Source organism: Plasmodium malariae (genome assembly GCF_900090045.1).
Source record: "Plasmodium malariae genome assembly, chromosome: 10".
Classification (NCBI taxonomy): Eukaryota; Apicomplexa; class Aconoidasida; order Haemosporida; family Plasmodiidae; genus Plasmodium; species Plasmodium malariae.
In genome coordinates, this window is record NC_041784.1 from 1985027 (window position 1) to 2004305 (window position 19279).

Consider the following 19279-nt stretch of genomic DNA (forward strand, 5'->3'; position numbering starts at 1 on the left):
AATATAAATAAAATTTAATTTGAAATTATAATTTTCATAAATTATGAAACAAATATAAGAACCTTGTTTTTTTATTTATATTTAAAATATGTAATTTTAGTACACTAGGAAATATCGTATAATTATGATTTCTTAAATTCATAATACATCATAAAAAATACAAATTTAATAATTAATATAACACAAAATTTGTAAAAATCTTACCTTTTTCATTTATTACAGCTATTATTATATTGTTATGTTAATTAATATTTTTTAACAATAATAATCATTTCTTCCTAAATCTAATGTTTAAGTAAAAATAATTATTTATAAGAAAACATCACAAAAATTATCAGTTATTTTCTTACTATGGAGAACAATGTATTATTTATATAATGCATATTGCGTATTTTATTTAGTGTGAATATTTTTAAATATAAAAAAATTATATATTTTTTTTTATTTTATTTTGAAAAGAATTAATAAAATAATTGTTCAATTAATGTAATATATGTAATTACTATATTATATTTTGTTTAATATATATAAATTAATTAATATAAAGATATTTTAATTAATGTTTTTTTTTATAAATAATATTAAGGTAAAAATTTAATAACAAACTGTTAGAGTACTATTACTTTTTCTGCTTTGTAAAGTTATATTTATTGTATGAGTATTATTAATTTATTATTAATAAAAATAAAAAAAATATAGAGAGTCCTTTTTTCATTGAAAGGATATTATATTATTATTAATTTGTTCTTGACAGTATATATAACATTCTTAAAAATCTACATTATGAAACAACAAATTAAGCTATTCTTTTTTGTTAAAATTGTAACATTTAACGTTTTAACATGGATATGTCATTTTAATAGTGATATAGTATGATATTATTAATTAAAGTTGTGTTTTTTATTTATTTTTTTGTTTTATTTTATTTTTACTAATATTTCTTATTAGCATGAAATTATTTATTTTTTTATATTATGAATATTTATTTTATTTTTCTAGAGTACCTTTTATAATTATTCATATAAGAACTCCCAAGTTTATAGAAAATTAGATACTATAACTTATCGATTACTATCAAAACATAAAAAAGAAAAGAGTTCAAATATTCTATGGATGGAAGAAGATATGCAAAATACTGGTACGTATATAAAAAAAGATATATCTAGTAATAAGGGGACCACAGGAAAAAGTAAACATCTATGTAAAAGTTTATTAAATAATAGGGGAGTCTATGGGAAAGTTGAGGAAGGCAAACCTCCTTCATTTAATGGAGGGAAAACATATTTTGATAAATTTATATTCAATAAAATAAATTATATAAAGGCAGTTAAGGAAAGTGCAAATTCTGATTTTATGTTTTTAAGAAAATGTATACAAAGAAAAATAAATAAGGTTTTTGCTTTATTTATATTCTTTCTTATACCTATAATAGTTGTAGCAGCTATTTTATTCATATTTTATATTAGTAATGTATCAGATATAAGATTTATTAGTGGAATAGGTACACTATTAGGAGTAATATGTTTTATATTTTTTGCCACCTTTTTTCGTTTATACAGAAAAACTGTAAAATATGAAAAATTAATAGATGTAAAAAGAGAAATGCACAGTACAGCATATCCTTCTTTAGGTAAAGTAGTCATTTATAATAATTAAAATGTAAAATTTCCTATTTGATGTGTATATATAAAAAATGTATATTTTCATAGATTTCATAGGTTGTCGTGCAGGTGACAGTGTTTTTTAAATCAAAACTCTATAAGTGTACACTTTTAATTTTTTTGTTCATTTGAATGTTTTAATGTTATTCATATTTAATTTTAAAATAAATTCTTAGTATAACACAATATTGTAATATATATATATAATTCTTTATATAACATGATTTTCCTTCAAAATATATGTAACTTGAAATAAATATATAAATGAACAATTTATATAATTTTATTGATATATGTACCAATTTATATTTAGAACTGAACAAAATAGACTCTGCGATTTTTTATCCTATCTTAGTCTTAAGTTACAATTTTATGGCGTAATTAAAAAAATGCATGATTTGTTTTTTTTAGGAATAATCATGTCTTGTTTTACGTTTGAAGAAACGAAGTAAATGGATATAATTTTATTTTCATATATATGTGTATATATCACGTGTATTCTTTTTATTTTTGTATATAAAGATTAAATGAATTATGGAGTGAATCAATCTTACAACAATAGATTTTTTTACATAAACGTTAAATTTGTTTTATAAGGGATACGATAAATTTCTGAAAAAGGAAAAGAGCGAAACTTAATTTGCTAGTTCATATATATAAATTCATTTAATATATATGATAATTAATTTTTATTTATTTTGCTTGTTTGTCTTTTTATTATTATAAAATATTTTGTTTGATCTATAATTAAATTGTTTTGTAAGACACAAAAAGTTACACAACCTTTATCATATATTAAATAGTAGAAGAAAAATTCTAAGCAACTTTTTTGTTTATTATAATAGCTTTATTTTGTTAGATGCTGTTACTGAATTATAAATATTATTATATTTACTAGCTATTATGCTTTATAAATTCAATACGATATTAGGTTCCATTGTATCATATAATATAAGATGTTATTTAAATTTTATTTTATTGTTTTTGAAGGAAAACTATTGCTACTATTTGTTTAAGCTGAGAAGAATTAATAATTATTAATTAAGTTGTTTATTTTATTTATTCTTAGTTATATATTTTTTTCTGTATATTTAATTATACATCTTATGTTGAGATAATTAATTTAACCTTTTTTATCATTTTGTTGTTAACCTTATATTATTTTAATATATGTAAAAATGAATACTATATGATTGCTTGAGATACGTTTTGAATATCTTAAGTTAATTAAGAAGTTTAATATCAGTAGAATATTGGACTGGAATGAAAAATATGCCATTACAAAAAAAATATGCATGGATAACGAAATGTCACTTATTTTAGTAGTTAACTGAATTATATGAGTTTGCGTTGATATATATTTTTAAACCTACAAATTTAATAATTATGGAAAATATTAATTTAATTTTTTTTCTTTTATATATGTATATATATCTTATTAAATTTATTGAATCAATTATTAATATAAAATTCTTATTGATGTTCATAAAGTAATAAAATAAAGTATAAATAATTATAATATATTTTATATATCTGCATTTCAATCTTCATATTTTATGTTTGATTATTTCTTCAGATTATTCTTTTCATTGTTCCTTTAGTATATCATAAAATTTATGAAATATGTTTCATATAGATAACGTGAATACACAAAAATAACATCTTTATATATTCAGAATGCATAGAACAATTTTATAAAATTCATTTTTGCATAATTCAATCACATTTGTCTGCATTATTCTCTTTTTCCATGGAATTTACCTATGTCTTATCTACTTTTATCCAATTGTCTATCTCTTTTGTGAATCTATCGTTTGTTGTATAACTACGATTTTCCTTATGTTTCAAAACATCTCGGTTAACCGCACTTATGTTTTCTATATCTTCTGTTTTATTTTCTAATTTTTCTTTTTTCTTGAATTTAGTTATAGAATTATCCAAATATGATTCCCTATTTTCAAGGTTATCCTCTTTTTTACAATCTTCTAATACTGACATAAACACAAGGATACACAATTTTGTTAGTAATTTTGTTTTTATATGTTTATATAATTCTTGATAACATTCTTTGTTAGCTATATCTCCTATATTTATTAAGGGGAAATCATCCTTAGATCCGTCATTTTTATATTCTTCTGATATATTATAGAGTTCATAGGACACATGTTTAAACAAATCCGGTTCAATATATTGCTTAATAATCATAGTCTTTTTTGCTATCCATTGTCTCCATATATCCATTTCTCTATGTAAAAATGGAATATTTTGAATTTTATCAGAAGGATTTTTTTTTAATTCCTTTTTTTTTAAGTTTGCTAGTTCTCTTTTCCAATCATTTTTTAAATTATTAAACCAGTCTACTTTTTTCAATTTTTCAGAAAGTTTTTTATGTTTTTCTATCCATTTCTTCCATAATATTTTTTGTTTTTCTTTGTAACTAATACTTTTAGTATTTTCAGTTATTAGTTCATTATTAGTGAAATTTGTGTATGGTCCATGTTCCCCTTTTGTGAACAGTTCTAAGCATATTTCTAAAAATTCGTCTTTTTCGTATTCCCAATTATAATTTCTGTATTCTTTGAGTACTTCCATGTGTACTTCTATGATAGTTTTGTATTTATTGTTTTTTAGCTTTAACGGGCTTATATAATTATTCATATTATGTTCATTTATTTTTATTTTTTTTATTGTTTCTTTGTTATCATGTATTGACTCTTCTAAATGATCATTTGTAAAAAGCTCACTTGTTTGCTTAAGAAATGAAGGAGGTAGTATTCTCAGTAATTTCACTTGTCTTGTTTTTATCTTTTTTGTTTTTTTAAACAGATACAGTAAAGCATACTACAATATAAAATAACAAATATAAAAAAAATATGTGATTACATTTATCAAATATTTATGGCATTTCTAATGTGTAAAATTTATTTTACTTTAACAAAAAGAGAAAATACAATGATAACCACAAAGCTTATTAAAATAGATATATATGTGTTCCCTGAATTTTCTGATGTATCTGTAGTAGTTTTTTAAATATATATATAATGTGATGTTTAAAAATTAGAAAAATAAGTAACATTAGTGATACATAGAATTATGGAAATTGTAGGTTGATGAGAATATGGCTTAATAATTGGTAATTTGTTATGTAACTGAGTAGTTTTTTGATCTTGAGGAACTTCTAAGGTTGTAATATATGGGTTACCTAATGTAAAAGTAGGTGTTGTTGAAATATGGATTTCAGAACCTTTGAAATCGGGAACTTGCTTATGTTCACTTTCTCTCACTTGAATTTCAGTAGTTATAGGATCAGAAGGCATTTGAATTGGAAGTGTATCTAAGGGTGGAACTTGCAAGGGGGTTAATGATTCCGTTTTCTGTGAACCTTCATCTTGAGGCTTAGATGAACCTTCAGGTGAATTTTGACTTTCCATTTGTGGAATGTTTTCTTCTTTTTCTTTCCGTAACGATTTTTCATGTTCCATTCGATGAGAATTGACGGATTCAGGAAGTTCCTTAAAAGTTTTAGGAATCAGTAAGTCACTTAATGGTACTGAAAATTTGAATTTCCCTTGTTGGTTCTGTAAATTTTTTTCAATGAGGCTTTTCTTATTTTCAAAACGATGTTCCATCTCTTTAATCCAAACATTATATTCGCTTAATTTTTTTATGCAACTTTGATTATTGTTACAATTATATGTATTATTTTCTGTTTTGTAGCGTTCCAAACTTTTCAAATCTTTTACTTTTTTTTCATTAAAATCTTTTACTTCGTAACTTAATTCTAAAAGATCTCTATCATTCTGCTCTAAAATCATGGGACATCCACCATATTTAGTTAGCTCGTCAAACCTATATTCAAAATAATTCTGAATTACTTGCTCCCAATTATTTTGGTTAATATAAGGTGGTGCAGATTTTTCTTCAATGAGATATTTAGCCACTGCTAAGCATCCCACTCTAAATTTTTGTTTATTTTTCTCATTCTTTAACGAAGGAATTTTATCCTGTATATATTTTCTGATCTTTATAAATTTCGGCTCGAAAATGTAATATCCTGCACTAAAACCGAATCCTCTCCAATTCTAGATTCAAAAAAATTATTATGAATTATTTATGTATTAATTTCCATGTTATTTATATAATCATTCTTTTTTTTAGAAATAAAAATATATGAATAAATCTAGAAATATTAACAATCTGAAAAATTTACCGTTTTCATAATGACACTACATTATTATTCTGGGGTTTTATAAATTACAATCTGAAAGATAAACAATATTCTAGATTTTTTTATTTATAAATAGAGTAATATATAATTAATATATATTAAAAGAAATTATAAAATTATCAAGTACATAAAAATATATATGAGAATGTAAAATAACTGAACAAATTAATATTTATTTTATATAATTTGCACCTTTTCTTACCTTTAATAAATATATTTTTGTTGTAGATATATCCTAACGATAAAATGTTATTAAATCATAAATATATATTTTAATATAAAATGCATATTCTAGTTAAAAACAAAAAGCTAAATTACAATAAAAAATTACGTATAAAACATATCAATAAGTAATATAAAAGCTTTAAAAAAATAACTTTAATCAGTGTATTTCAATTTTTCTATAGTACAGATACATATATATAAACATTATTACCTAGAATAATGTAAACAATTCTTTTTATTCTTATGTTTTTCCGAATATAAATAATCTATAAACTAAATTATTTTTAGTAACGATAATATATTTTTTTATAATTAGGTCTTATATTTGTTATTTATTTTTGTAATATACAATAGTAGTGTTATAATTATTTTGTTAATAGTTCTTTGTTTTTTCTACAGTGTAGGAAGAAATAAGAATTAATAACATATAAATAATAGAAAATTGTTGCTATAGTTGAGGAAAGCTCATATCATTAAAATGTATTTGAGACATAATTTTATTTATATATACTATCCAAAAATTCCTTATTTGTAGTTTATGGTATTTTATTTAATATGTTTAATATAGTAAAATTTATTATATATATATATATTTTTTTTTTTACGCATATATTAACATTTTTAGATATGAATCATTTCATTAATACAAAAATTTTATTAATTAAAAGTATATATATATGTATTAATCAATGAAAATATGTTTGACTAGTAAAAAATATGAAAAATTGTTAAGATATAATTATAACAAAATTAAATGTACAATACGGTTTAAAAAAACATAGTATAAATTATAACCTTGTAATAAAAAATAATAACATAATAATTGAACGCAAATGAAATAACATATTAAATTAGATAAAACAACACATATTGAAAATTATTACTACTTTTTCTTTCTGTAATTATTGATCGATATATTCTAATAAGTATATTAAAAATATATGATTTTTTTTTTCGTTGTTTATACATTTAACTATGAGGAAATATGATTTTAATATCATTAGATATTTATTTAGTATGAATGATAAAAAAGGTCATGAATAATTTATAATACCTTTAAGGAGTAATTAAATAAATAAAATTGTAGAACAATTTAAACTTGTTACTAACAACTTTGGTTATTATATTATAATGTACATATATTATTTCTTATTTTAATGTTTCATCTTAAACAAGTACATATGAAATAAAGAATATTCAGAAAATTAAAAAATAATATACTAATATAAAATTTTTGAAACTAATTATTTAACATATAAAATTACGTTATTATGGTTATTTTTAATAAGTCCTTTTTATATAAGAATTACATTTAAATTTTTTTTCTTATACTTTAATTTGTTTATTTAAAATATATTTGTTCGGCGTTCTGTTCTCTTTATTTTAATCTTTTATATATTATTCCATTTTTTTTTTTTTTTAAATATCTTAATAACAACGAACAATGTGTTATACATAAATATAATTTATGATGTTTCAAAATGTATTTCATATATATTTGTGTGTTTGAATATATTAAATAAATATATGTAAGCATAATTTATATAATGAACATATAATTGTGGATTAATACGTGGCAGCAAAAAATAGAAAATGATTTTCTGAAATATTTGGTTTCATTTCAACAAAAATTGAGTAAATTTAGATTTTAAAATGTTTATAATAATAATATCTCTTTTTTTTTTTTTTTATATTTTAAAAATATGTTAAACTATATTTTTTTCATTATTAATATATTTTTTATTATTTCTTTTAATATATACTCAGAATTTTTTTATAATACTGGAATTTATACGTAATATATTTTTTTTATTTAAAGACATTACAAAAATAATAAAAATTAATATAAATTAATGAAGTGTCCTTCATAATATTATGAATATATTATATATGCTTTTATTTAAAAAAATAATATTTTATGTAAAAATAGATATATTTTTATGTATAATATTAACACAATATAAGCTAGTTGAAACACTGTATTCATGAAAATTCTTATAGAACGAAAACAGAAGAATATATAAAAGTAAATGCATTTAGTATAATGTAGTTGTTTAAGTAACAATTTATAATTTTTTTTTTATTTAATATGCACAAAAACACAATGTAAAAAGCGTGGTATATATTATTATAAAAAGGATCTTACGTATTTAAATTTATAGTTCAAGTTATTCAAATTAGAGTTCATAATTATTAACATAGTATTATAGTGTTAACATTCTTAAATAATAATATACCTGAAAAATAAAACAAAATATATTGACTATAAGTATGTTTTACTTTTACTAATGTACTTTCATATATAAGGATAAATATATAGTTGCATTGCAAAATAAAAGGAACTTATTCTCATGCATGTTTTCATGAATAAATATAAAAATTATATTTATTCAGATTATTGTAATGTAAAATATGTAATCTTATTTTTATGTTTTACCTTGTACTATTTCATCTTATAGAATTAAATAAGTTCGTTCTGTATATAAATTATTCTTTATAATATTCTATTGTTCTGGAATGTATTAAAATTTGAGATCCGTAATATATAAAATTTACAGTTAATTATCTTAGAATAAAAATTATTATATATGTATTAGTCCTGTATTAATATTCGAAATATTGTTAATATTAAAAATTTTTATTTAATCATAATTATAACTGTATATATCTATTACAGCTGCTGTTTTGTTACATTTGTTGAATAATTTATTTGCACTTTTTGTTATATTCTATTTATATACATACAATGAATGGATTTCATATAAGAAATATCTTGTATCTTAATATATTAATGTTAAATAATATTTCGGACATTGGTTATCCAATTAATATTAATTTTTTTTTATATTTTTGTGTTTCAATTGATCATAAGTTTGCATAAAATATTTGCTTTTGAATTTCACATATTATTTTTTTTTTTTATCTTGTTAGACTTTTAACACAGATCTTTATATATGAATTTTTTATTGTTCTATAAGAATCATATTTATAAACTACTACATTTATGGAGTAATTATTTAAAAAAATTATTCTAATCTTTTTGTTTTATTTTTTTTAATATACATTCCGTTTAAATTTATCGAGATTCTATTTTGTACGTACAAAGACATATATTATTGAAAATTTATAAATTACAATTTAGTAGAGTATATGTTGCAGAATATCTTCTGTTAGCTGAATATGTTTTATAATTTTCAGTACTATTTATCTGTATTGAAAAATGTTTTTTATGGTACATATTTATATTTTTTTTTAATGAATGTCAGAAAAAAGCTCAAGTAAACTCGAATTAAGAAAATTGTATATTTGTATATACAACATTATTCAAACTGTAATTTATTGTGGTAACACATTACATTTATTGTACAGAAAATTCTTTTTTTGAGTAAAATAAATTATAATGCTATACAAAAAGAAAATATGAAGAATAATGTAATAAATTTTAATACAGTTGTTATAAATTAAAAGGTTAATTATTTTGTAGAATTGTCGAAGGTGCTTCTTTTTGTGATAGTAAACAAACGAATGAGGACAATGTCTGAACTGCATATCGTTTAGGTTACCTATATTCATGTAGTTCGTTAACATATTTTAAAGAATGCATATATTTCGATTAATAATATGATATTTACGAGTAACACATATATTATTATAGTTCTCTAATTGTATACATAAATTATTGCGTTTTGCTTAACATATGTATTTATGTTGATGTTATGTAATTATTTATATTTGTTAGCATAAATGAGAAGGAATTACGTATTAATTGAATTATAAGCACATTTTAGAAATAGTAAAACAAATAATTTATATGTTATATTATAAAAAAGTATAAAAAAACCAAATATTTTTTCTTTGTAGAAGAGCAAAATATAGGTTTTCTCCATAAATTGTATATCAATCCATAAAAAGAATATATTATTTTAGATAAAAATTTAATATGTATATGAAAAATTTATTTTTTGTAGACGCAGTATTATATAGCTTGCATAAATGTGCGAATTATATTGTGAAAATGGAAATTTAATAACGTTTTTTTTTTTTAACTTGCTTTATTATTATGTATTAATAATATTATTTATTAAATATAAAAAATATATGATGCTAAGAGCAAGTAAAAGTTATTCATATATATATAAAAATAAAACAATACTATATACACGTAATAATGAAAAAACAAAATATTTTACTAGAAAAATAAACTTTTTTATAAGTCTTATCAAATTGAGAAAAATATAAATTATCTATATATATATTTTCACATATTATAAAAAGTGCTCAAAATTAAATATTAAGAAATAAGGAATTTATTAAAATTGAAAAATTGTATTTACATGTAAATGTATTGGAGGTTTTAATTATAATGAGAGTTCAACATTATAATTTTATAAGTTATATGTATATTATTATGATTAATTAAAATGCTTTAGCTTTTAATTTATATAAAAATATAAAGTATACTTAAAAATTTGAGAATACGAACTTAGAAAAAAACTCAAATGAAACTAAATCAGAGTATCAGTATGTGATGTCATTGCAATTGTATATATATATATTAAAACAAAAAATATATCAGTGCTAATTAGAACTTTTTTTTTTTTGGTAATTTAAGAATAATCTTTTAAATTTAGCTGTTTTATTATTTTTTTTGTGTTTTTTAATTCTTTTAATTGTTTAATTTGGAGAATAATATACCTTAAAGTTAAAAATTACATAATGTTTTATATCGTATGATTACAAAATATTTCTTTGAATAAAATATATTAACATTTATCCTACCATGCATTGCTATACATAAAATATAAAAATATTAAGAAATAACATATTTTTTGTAAAGTTATTTTTAACAATATATTATTTATTCATGATCATTATTTAATTTATATCCTCAGAATTTGTTCCTCTTCTTAATGATTTGCAAAAAAATAAATAAAAAAATAATATATTCTATTTAAAATTATCAGAAAAATATTATTAAAAAATATATTATATTAAAGTATATTTAACTATATTTACTATGTATATATTATATTATGTAAATTATACTTATTTTTAAATATATGTCATTTGATATGTCTTTGAACTGAGGAAATTATATTAAATATTTTTAAGGAAATTTTATCTCTTATCTTTAATGTTTCCTCCTTATTTTTTATTATATTTCTTCTAAATATATATTTTTAATTAAAAACAGAAAAAAGAAATTAATTTTATTCATTTATAAGCATTTTGTTTACAAATAATTATATACATTAAAAATATTTAAAATTTATTATTTTCAAAATTATTGTACAATAATGTATAGTTTTTCTTTTTTTTAATTACCTTTGAAATATATATTTTTTTTTATATATTACCATGTAACTTATTAATATGATTTATTAAATAGATAATATATCATAAGGAATTGAATTTTTCTAATTAATATAATAAAAAAATTCTGAAAAACCTTTCCTTTATAATTACTACTATCATATTGTTATGATAATAAATATATTATAACAATAATAAACATTTGTTCCAAAATGTAGTATTCACGAAATTAGCGTTATTAATAAGAAAGAATTATTAAAATTATAAATGAATCCTTTAATATATAGTATAGTACATAATATATATTCTATATATTTTACATTTAAAATATATTTTAAATTTTGAATTATCAAAAAATCATGCATATATATATTCTTTTTTTTGGAAAAGGATTATATAAAAATTATTTAATTACTGTATTATATTAAATTATATATTTTGAATATTTATGTATAAATACAAATTACATTATTTTTATTAAAATTAATTTCTTTAAATATCATCCTGATAAACATTATATAATATATTTTAAAATTTTCCATTCTTTGTATCAGTTGTAAAAAACATTTTAGTTATACATTTATTATTATATTTTTATAATTAAATAAAAAATTAATGAAATAAATAGAGTATTCTTTATAATTAAAAAAATATTATAGTATTGATTATTGTATTCTTGTTGAATATATTACAATTTTAAAATTATATATCTTGGAAGAAAAAATGAAGTCAAACTTTTCTATTAAAATTGGTATGTTCATTCTTATATCTTGGATATATAATATTTACAGTGAAGAGGTATAACTATATTATTTAAGGAAATTTTTATTTTTTTATTTATCTGTTACTTATTTTTATCAGTTCTAATTTTTATGTTGATACTAATTATACTTTTAAATAATAAATATTTCCTTTTCTTATTAGAGTATATTTAATATATATATGGTAGATTGCAAGTATGATATAAAATTATATTTAAGAAATTTTCGAATACTAGTGGAATGTAAAGAAGTAAATGATTCAAATATTGCACAATCACAAGAAGAGATACCTAATTATGAAAAGAATTATGAAAAAGTTTTATCTTACGACAGAAAGGGGGAAAAGCAAACGAATACACAGTCGAGGAGAAATTCATTATATGATGAATTTAATAAACAATATAAGATACAAAAAAAAATAATATATGGAAAAAAAAAATTATCTCGCTTTGAAAGAACTTTTTTTAAGAAACTTGATTACATAGATTTTATTAGAAAAAATCAGTCAATTTGTAATAAAACATACCAAAAATTAGTAATTAAAAAGTTTGGACTATCAATGTATTTACCTACTTTAGTACTCTCGTGGGTGATATTAGCCCCATTAGGAGGTTTAATTTATAGTTTTTTCCCCAAAACTGGAACAGATGGTGAAAATGGCGTATCTACCAAAACTTATGATGTTACATTATTCCTTGTATTATTGAGTATATTAATTGTCATATTGATGACCTGGTTAGTTTTTACTTATATGAAATTTAGAAAACATAGAAGAATTGTGAAAAGAAAATGTTAGAATGAATAGAACTATTTTTCCTTCTGTAGAGTACGTATTAATGTGAATAAATAAATGTAGAACAGTACTATATTTAATAAACACCTGTATATTTGCTTAAATTACATAAAAGTACGTATGCTTAGCTATAATTTTTTATACACAAGTGTAAATAAATATTTTGTAAGCATTTTTGTGAATTTGAATGTTTACGTGTTTTCTAATAAGTATTTTAGACTATAACTACAATTTAATCAAATATTTTATATTGATATATACATTTGTATACTTAAATAGGTGGTTACGAAAAATGCATGCTTGTAGGTCTAAATTTAAACAAAGTTGCTTTTTTTATGTAATTTTATGGGAATATGTTCGTACGTATTTGCAAATAAAATATGCTTGTTTGAATTTTTTATATTGCTATAGTACATAATCATTATTTGTTGATATAATTTTAATAAGACTATTATTATACTAGAAATAAGAATAAATGTGTCTCGTTTTTTATTTAGTAGAACAGAGTGCAAATATTTTATTGCATTCATATATATTTATGTATTACTTATGAATAAATATAAAACTAATTCTATAACATATGTTTTGTGACAAAAATGAAATAAGCATGCTTTTTGTAAATATCATATTAATTAATGATTATTTGTTTTTCATGTTTTAAAAAGTAAAATATATTATAAAATAATATATCTATTAAATATTGTTTAAATGTAATTTATTAATAATTTCGTATTTCTAAATCTTCATAATCAAATGAAAAGTTAAAAATATTTGTTATACCATTATTGTATATATATGTGTCTTAACTTCATATTTACAAAATTATTTAAATATATATTATACCATATATTTAAGTATAAGTATACTATAAATTGTTTTTGTGACTTATGTCAATAAAGAAATATTACAGTGAATAAATCTAAATTACATATTCTTAGATAATATTTTGAAATTACCTCATTTTTGCTATTTAATAATAAGTATAGTAGATTTCGTTATATATCTATAAAAATAAATATTTTCAATACAAATAATTATAATGAATGTATATAATTCTACATTCATTATTTTGTAAGTAAATAAATAATTATATATTTGTGCTCTTATTTATACTCTGCTATATATATACTAATTAAAATATTAATACAATTTTTAAAATGTATATATTTATTTATTTTATATTCATAATTACCAATTCATTCATATTTATACTACTTATTTTTTATGTAAAATAAAATTAAAAAATGTATTCTTATTTTATATAAAATTAATAATTATAGATTTAATATTTAGAATTAGGATTATGTTTAATTCAGAAAATCACTTAGGATACATTAATATTCTTTTAGTTTTTATTTTGTATTATATGTATGGAATTATTAATATCAATTATTAATAAAAGAACGAATATACTTGTGTTAATAAAATTACATAAATGTTGAATTGATTTTATTCTATAAAAATTACTTAAATATGTATAATAAAATATGTTAATAACAATAATAGATATACTTTTATATTTTTGAATAAATTAAGCAGATACATTGTAGAACCAAGTTTATTTTGGCGTTAACTCAATTTATAAATTTATACTTATTATCTTATTTTATTTATTTTTGTTTTTTATTATTTCTTAAATGAATAGTACGTTTACAAGAATTTGTATGAATTTATTATTAATATTATTAAAATAATGAATATAATATTTTTATACTTATCTCTTGTATCAATACAAATCAAACAGTAAAAAATAAAAATTTAGGAATAAAATATTTTTGATCTTCCTAGATTATTTAATAACAGATGTATTTTATTAAATTTACGTTAGTTCCTTAGAAGTTATATATTAATATATTATTTTGTGTGTTATATATTTATGTATTAACAAAAAATAATGCCTGTTTTCTCCTATATAAAATATTTATGGTGAAAAAATTTATGTATAGTATATTTTCCAAAATTTTATTATATTTTATCAGTTCCCATTTCATAGAGATATTATTATATATTGTAATTTATATTAATTTAATTTTTTTTTTTAATTATTATAATACTAAAGATATTTTTTTACTAAATTTACTTTTGCATTTTTATGTTATATATATAATATAACTAACACAAATTTTTTTGTGTTTAGGAAGAAAAAAAGAAAAACGAAAATATATAAATCATTAAATTTAAAAAATTTAACTTATTTATGATAAAAAAAATATAGTTATTTAAAATATGTAATAAATATGTTTTATGTATAATGTGATAAACAATTTTAAAGAAATTAATTTGAATTTTGTTTTTTAATATATAAAAATTTTGACGGTAACCTAACCAAAAGAAAGCTACTAATAAAATTATATTTTATCAATACTTGCATATCTTTGTTATTTTTCCGGTGCAATATTAAAACGTGTGAAACAAAAAATGAGGTTTATTCTTTTTTTTATTTTTTACATCCTATCAGTTTTTCTATATTCAATATTATAATTTTTGATTTTAATCTTAAAATAAGGCTTAAATAGTGTAATGCATATACAATGCCAATAGTATTAAGAATAAAAAGAGAAAAGGTTAATAAAAATATGCTTAATATAAGTCAATACATATATTCACGTAACGCATTAAATTTTCTATTTTAAATATATAATAAAAAATTTAATCACCGAAAAAGCTATATTTTATTTTATTTTTGAAGTGTATTAATAAACACATTTTTTATATTTTCTTTTAAATAATTATTTTATATATATTGAGGATTTATTTAAAGAAGTAATTTTTATCACAAATTATTTTAATTATTACTCCTTTTTTTGTAAATAAAACTTTAATCGAAATATTTACTAAAATTCTTTTTAAATTATATTATCATTGATATAATTTATACTTGTAATTTATTTATGCAGTTTATTTTGTATTTAAATAAAATAATTAGTAGTGTATATAACGATATTATTTTATTATTTCCTTTTGAATATTCAGTAAAATTTTTATCTAACTAATTATATTATAACATTAAATACTTCAAATATGAGTAGAAACATGATATATTTTATAATAGTTAAAGCTATTACATATGTTCTTTTTATTCTTATATATTCTGATTTTAAAAAAGCGGTATAATGATAATTTCCTTGAAAATTCGATTTATAGTTTTTGAAATTTCACATTATATAGAGATAAGTATGTAGAAAAATTCTCTTTGTGATCTAAATAGTATATTATAAATAAAAAAATCATTTCCTTTCCTTTGTAGAGCTATTTTGATATTCCTCTAGAGAGAAAAAACGGAATGAATAAAACGTTTGATTCAAGAAGTCATAGATTATTATCAGAATGTAAAAATAAAAGAAAAATTGTAAGACTTGCAGATAAGTTACCTATAAATGAATATGATAATTTAGAAAATAAACAAAATAACCGTGAATCTAAATATAAGAATAATTCAAGAATTGCGTCCAAAAAATTAGAGAAGAAAAGGTCATCAGATATATGTAAACCATTTAGAGCAATAGATAATTACTTTGAAAGACTATTATATAAGAGATTTGATCATATATATAAATACAAGAAATGTATCGATCTTATCCAGAAAAAGAGTTTAAAATCTTCAGCCTATATTAGTATCAGTTTAACATTTGTTCTACCGGGAATAATTTTTTTAACAGCACTTATAATAACTTCTTTAGCTTCTTATAATCAAATGAATGCCAATGACGGTGAGTCAGGGGGATTTATTGATTTTTTATCTATATTAATTAAACTTCCCGGAGGTGTAGTTCCTTTTATATTATTTATTTTATTAAGTCTTGTGCTTGTTATTTATATATTGGTAAAATTTTTCAAATATCACAAAAAATAAGGAAAAAATGAAAATAAAGCTTAAGCATTATTAATGAACTTCATTTAGAACGTCTTTTCTTCAGGTATCTAATAAAATTCTACTTTATGATTAAATAAAATAAATTCCCTGTTTTATACTTATATATATTATTATATAAGATAGATAATATATATTCTGATATATAACAGTTTAGAAATATATGAATGATATATAAAAAATTTATTATGTTTTCATATTATCATTAGTATTTTAATGTATTTTCTCGTATACATAATTTAAGATAATTTGGCGTATATGCATATATATCTTGCTTCTAAAAATGTGAAAATGATGTTGTATAACATTAACAATAAAAATATATGTTATGTATGCAAAAATGTCATGTGTAAGTGTTTTACGTATATTTTTATTATAATAACTATAACTTTATTTAATGTATTATATAAAATATAACAATTAAAACTGCAATAATACGGTTAGGCGATTTATATTATTACCAATCATACATTTATTCCAATTTTTTTTTTTTTAATGGTTGTAAGTATTTAATTGTAGTTATTATTAAAAAAGTTTAAATATATTATTTTTAACTTAAATGCATCATTCTATTTTTCCCTTAGTATAACTATATTTACGTGTTTTATTTTTTGTCTATATGAATTTTTTATGTAAATGTAAGGTTAACAGATAATAATTTTAAAAATATGTATTGTGAGAAATATGTGTTTAATAGCATATTAGATATTTAATTATGTTTAGTAGATTTTTTAAATAGTTTAATTATAAGATTATCGGTATATGTTAACTTCACATTACTTTTAAGCATAAATTATTAATGAAATAATATTAATTTTAGAAATTATAAAGCTTTATAAATAAATTAATGGCTTATATCCCATTTATCATGTTATACATTAACTGACATAATTGTCGGATATAATTCATTTTTAAAGATATTACTTGATTTTATATAGTAAAAAAAGTTATATGATATAATTATATTATTAATATTTGTTTCTCGCAATATTAGATGAACAAAATTTTGAAACAATATACACGTAATGTTAGAACTTAAAGGACAATTACTTATTTTTCCGTTCATTAATGCTAAATATATAGGGAAAATGAATAATACATTTATAACTAAACTAAATTAAGAATTAAATATATGTAAATCATTTTGAACGATAAATAAATTTTTTTTCTATAATATTATTTTATATAGATAGGCATTTATACATATGTTGTACATTGTATTTTTGCTATATACATGACTTAATATTAATAGGACTTTCTTACATATTCGAAAAAATATAAGCATTCTATATTAACTAAGTATTTCTTTTATATTTATAATTCTCTTGTAAATGACATAAAAGCAACATAATATTAATATACTACATATAAGTTCATGATGATATCCTTGCTTCTTTTTTTATGCTATATACATTAACGTATCTTAATTAAAATATTAAGAAACATTTTGACTAAACGACCTAATTGTGTAAAAAAAATATATTTGGTTTCTGTTGTAATTTTTTTACGACCTATAAATATGATTAAGCTCTAAATACATTTAGAAATATTTTTTTCTAAATTTAAATTTAATCCCCACATTAGGATTAATATTTGATTTATTAATACCCAGGTATATACATTGGCAAGTGTATTCTCAATCCCATAAAATATATTAAGTATTTTTTTACCTAAAAAATATAATGGGAATTATATATCTTGAGTTTAATATTTGGAAATATGTACATAAAAAAATGATAAACCTATAATAATTTTAATATTTTTTAATTTTTTTTTTTTCATTTATTTATATTAATAGTAATAATATTTATGAAATTACGTTGTTTTCGGTATATAATATACATATATGATATTTTTGGCTTGGAGTTCGGATTTTAGGTAGGATATATTTAAAAATTTGATAGCAAATTTTATTTTTTTTAGCAGATATTTATAAATGAGATTACTGATTTAAGTATTACTATGTTTTATCAATAAATGAAAGATTAGACACATTTATTTATTTTATATTACATTTGTTTAATTAATGTTTTAATTTTATGCCATAAGAATTAAATATTTATAATAATATAGATTAATAAAAAAAATATGTATATGAATTTCTTTGTGTTGTATAAATAAACAAAGTGATTATTGAACTAAGGTTTTTTTATTATTATTATGTTTTATTCAATAAATATGGTATATATTTTTTCCTTTTTTTTTTTTTTTTTTTTTATTATTTTCATTTTCAAATACATATTTATAATAAAAAAAAAAAAAAGATAATAAAATATGTAGTAAATATTGCAAAAGTTTTATTTAGAATAATAGTTTTAAATACAAATAATTATAAATTTTAACATTTAAAAATAATATTACAAAAATGGTGTAGTATTGTTTATTTACTTTTAAAATATATATTTTTGATTGAATAGATAATATATA

The 19279-nt window shown here is 18.9% G+C and overlaps 3 protein-coding genes and 1 pseudogene across 3 annotated transcripts, besides 1 other annotated feature; 3 read left to right on the forward strand and 1 right to left on the reverse strand.

The window, feature by feature from the left end:
• Positions 1-783: 783 nt before the first annotated feature.
• On the forward strand, positions 784-1656 carry PmUG01_10051400 (Plasmodium exported protein, unknown function; the record flags this gene model as incomplete). The annotated part of the gene is made up of 2 exons (XM_029005717.1): positions 784-870; positions 1000-1656. The coding sequence occupies 2 exons, from the start codon at positions 784-786 to the stop codon at positions 1654-1656; spliced, it is 744 nt and encodes a 247-aa protein (XP_028862278.1).
• A 1766-nt stretch (positions 1657-3422) lies between these two features.
• PmUG01_10051500 (STP1 protein) lies at positions 3423-5880 on the reverse strand (the record flags this gene model as incomplete). The annotated part of the gene is made up of 4 exons (XM_029005718.1): positions 3423-4502; positions 4592-4674; positions 4747-5743; positions 5872-5880. 4 exons carry the CDS (start codon positions 5878-5880, stop codon positions 3423-3425), a joined length of 2169 nt encoding a protein of 722 aa, XP_028862279.1.
• A 6270-nt stretch (positions 5881-12150) lies between these two features.
• On the forward strand, positions 12151-12984 carry PmUG01_10051600 (Plasmodium exported protein, unknown function; the record flags this gene model as incomplete). The annotated part of the gene is made up of 2 exons (XM_029005719.1): positions 12151-12225; positions 12352-12984. 2 exons carry the CDS (start codon positions 12151-12153, stop codon positions 12982-12984), a joined length of 708 nt encoding a protein of 235 aa, XP_028862280.1.
• Positions 12985-16002: 3018 nt separating this feature from the next.
• PmUG01_10051700 lies at positions 16003-16834 on the forward strand (annotated as a pseudogene).
• Positions 16003-16834: a sequence feature (Plasmodium exported protein, unknown function).
• Positions 16835-19279: the final 2445 nt, after the last annotated feature.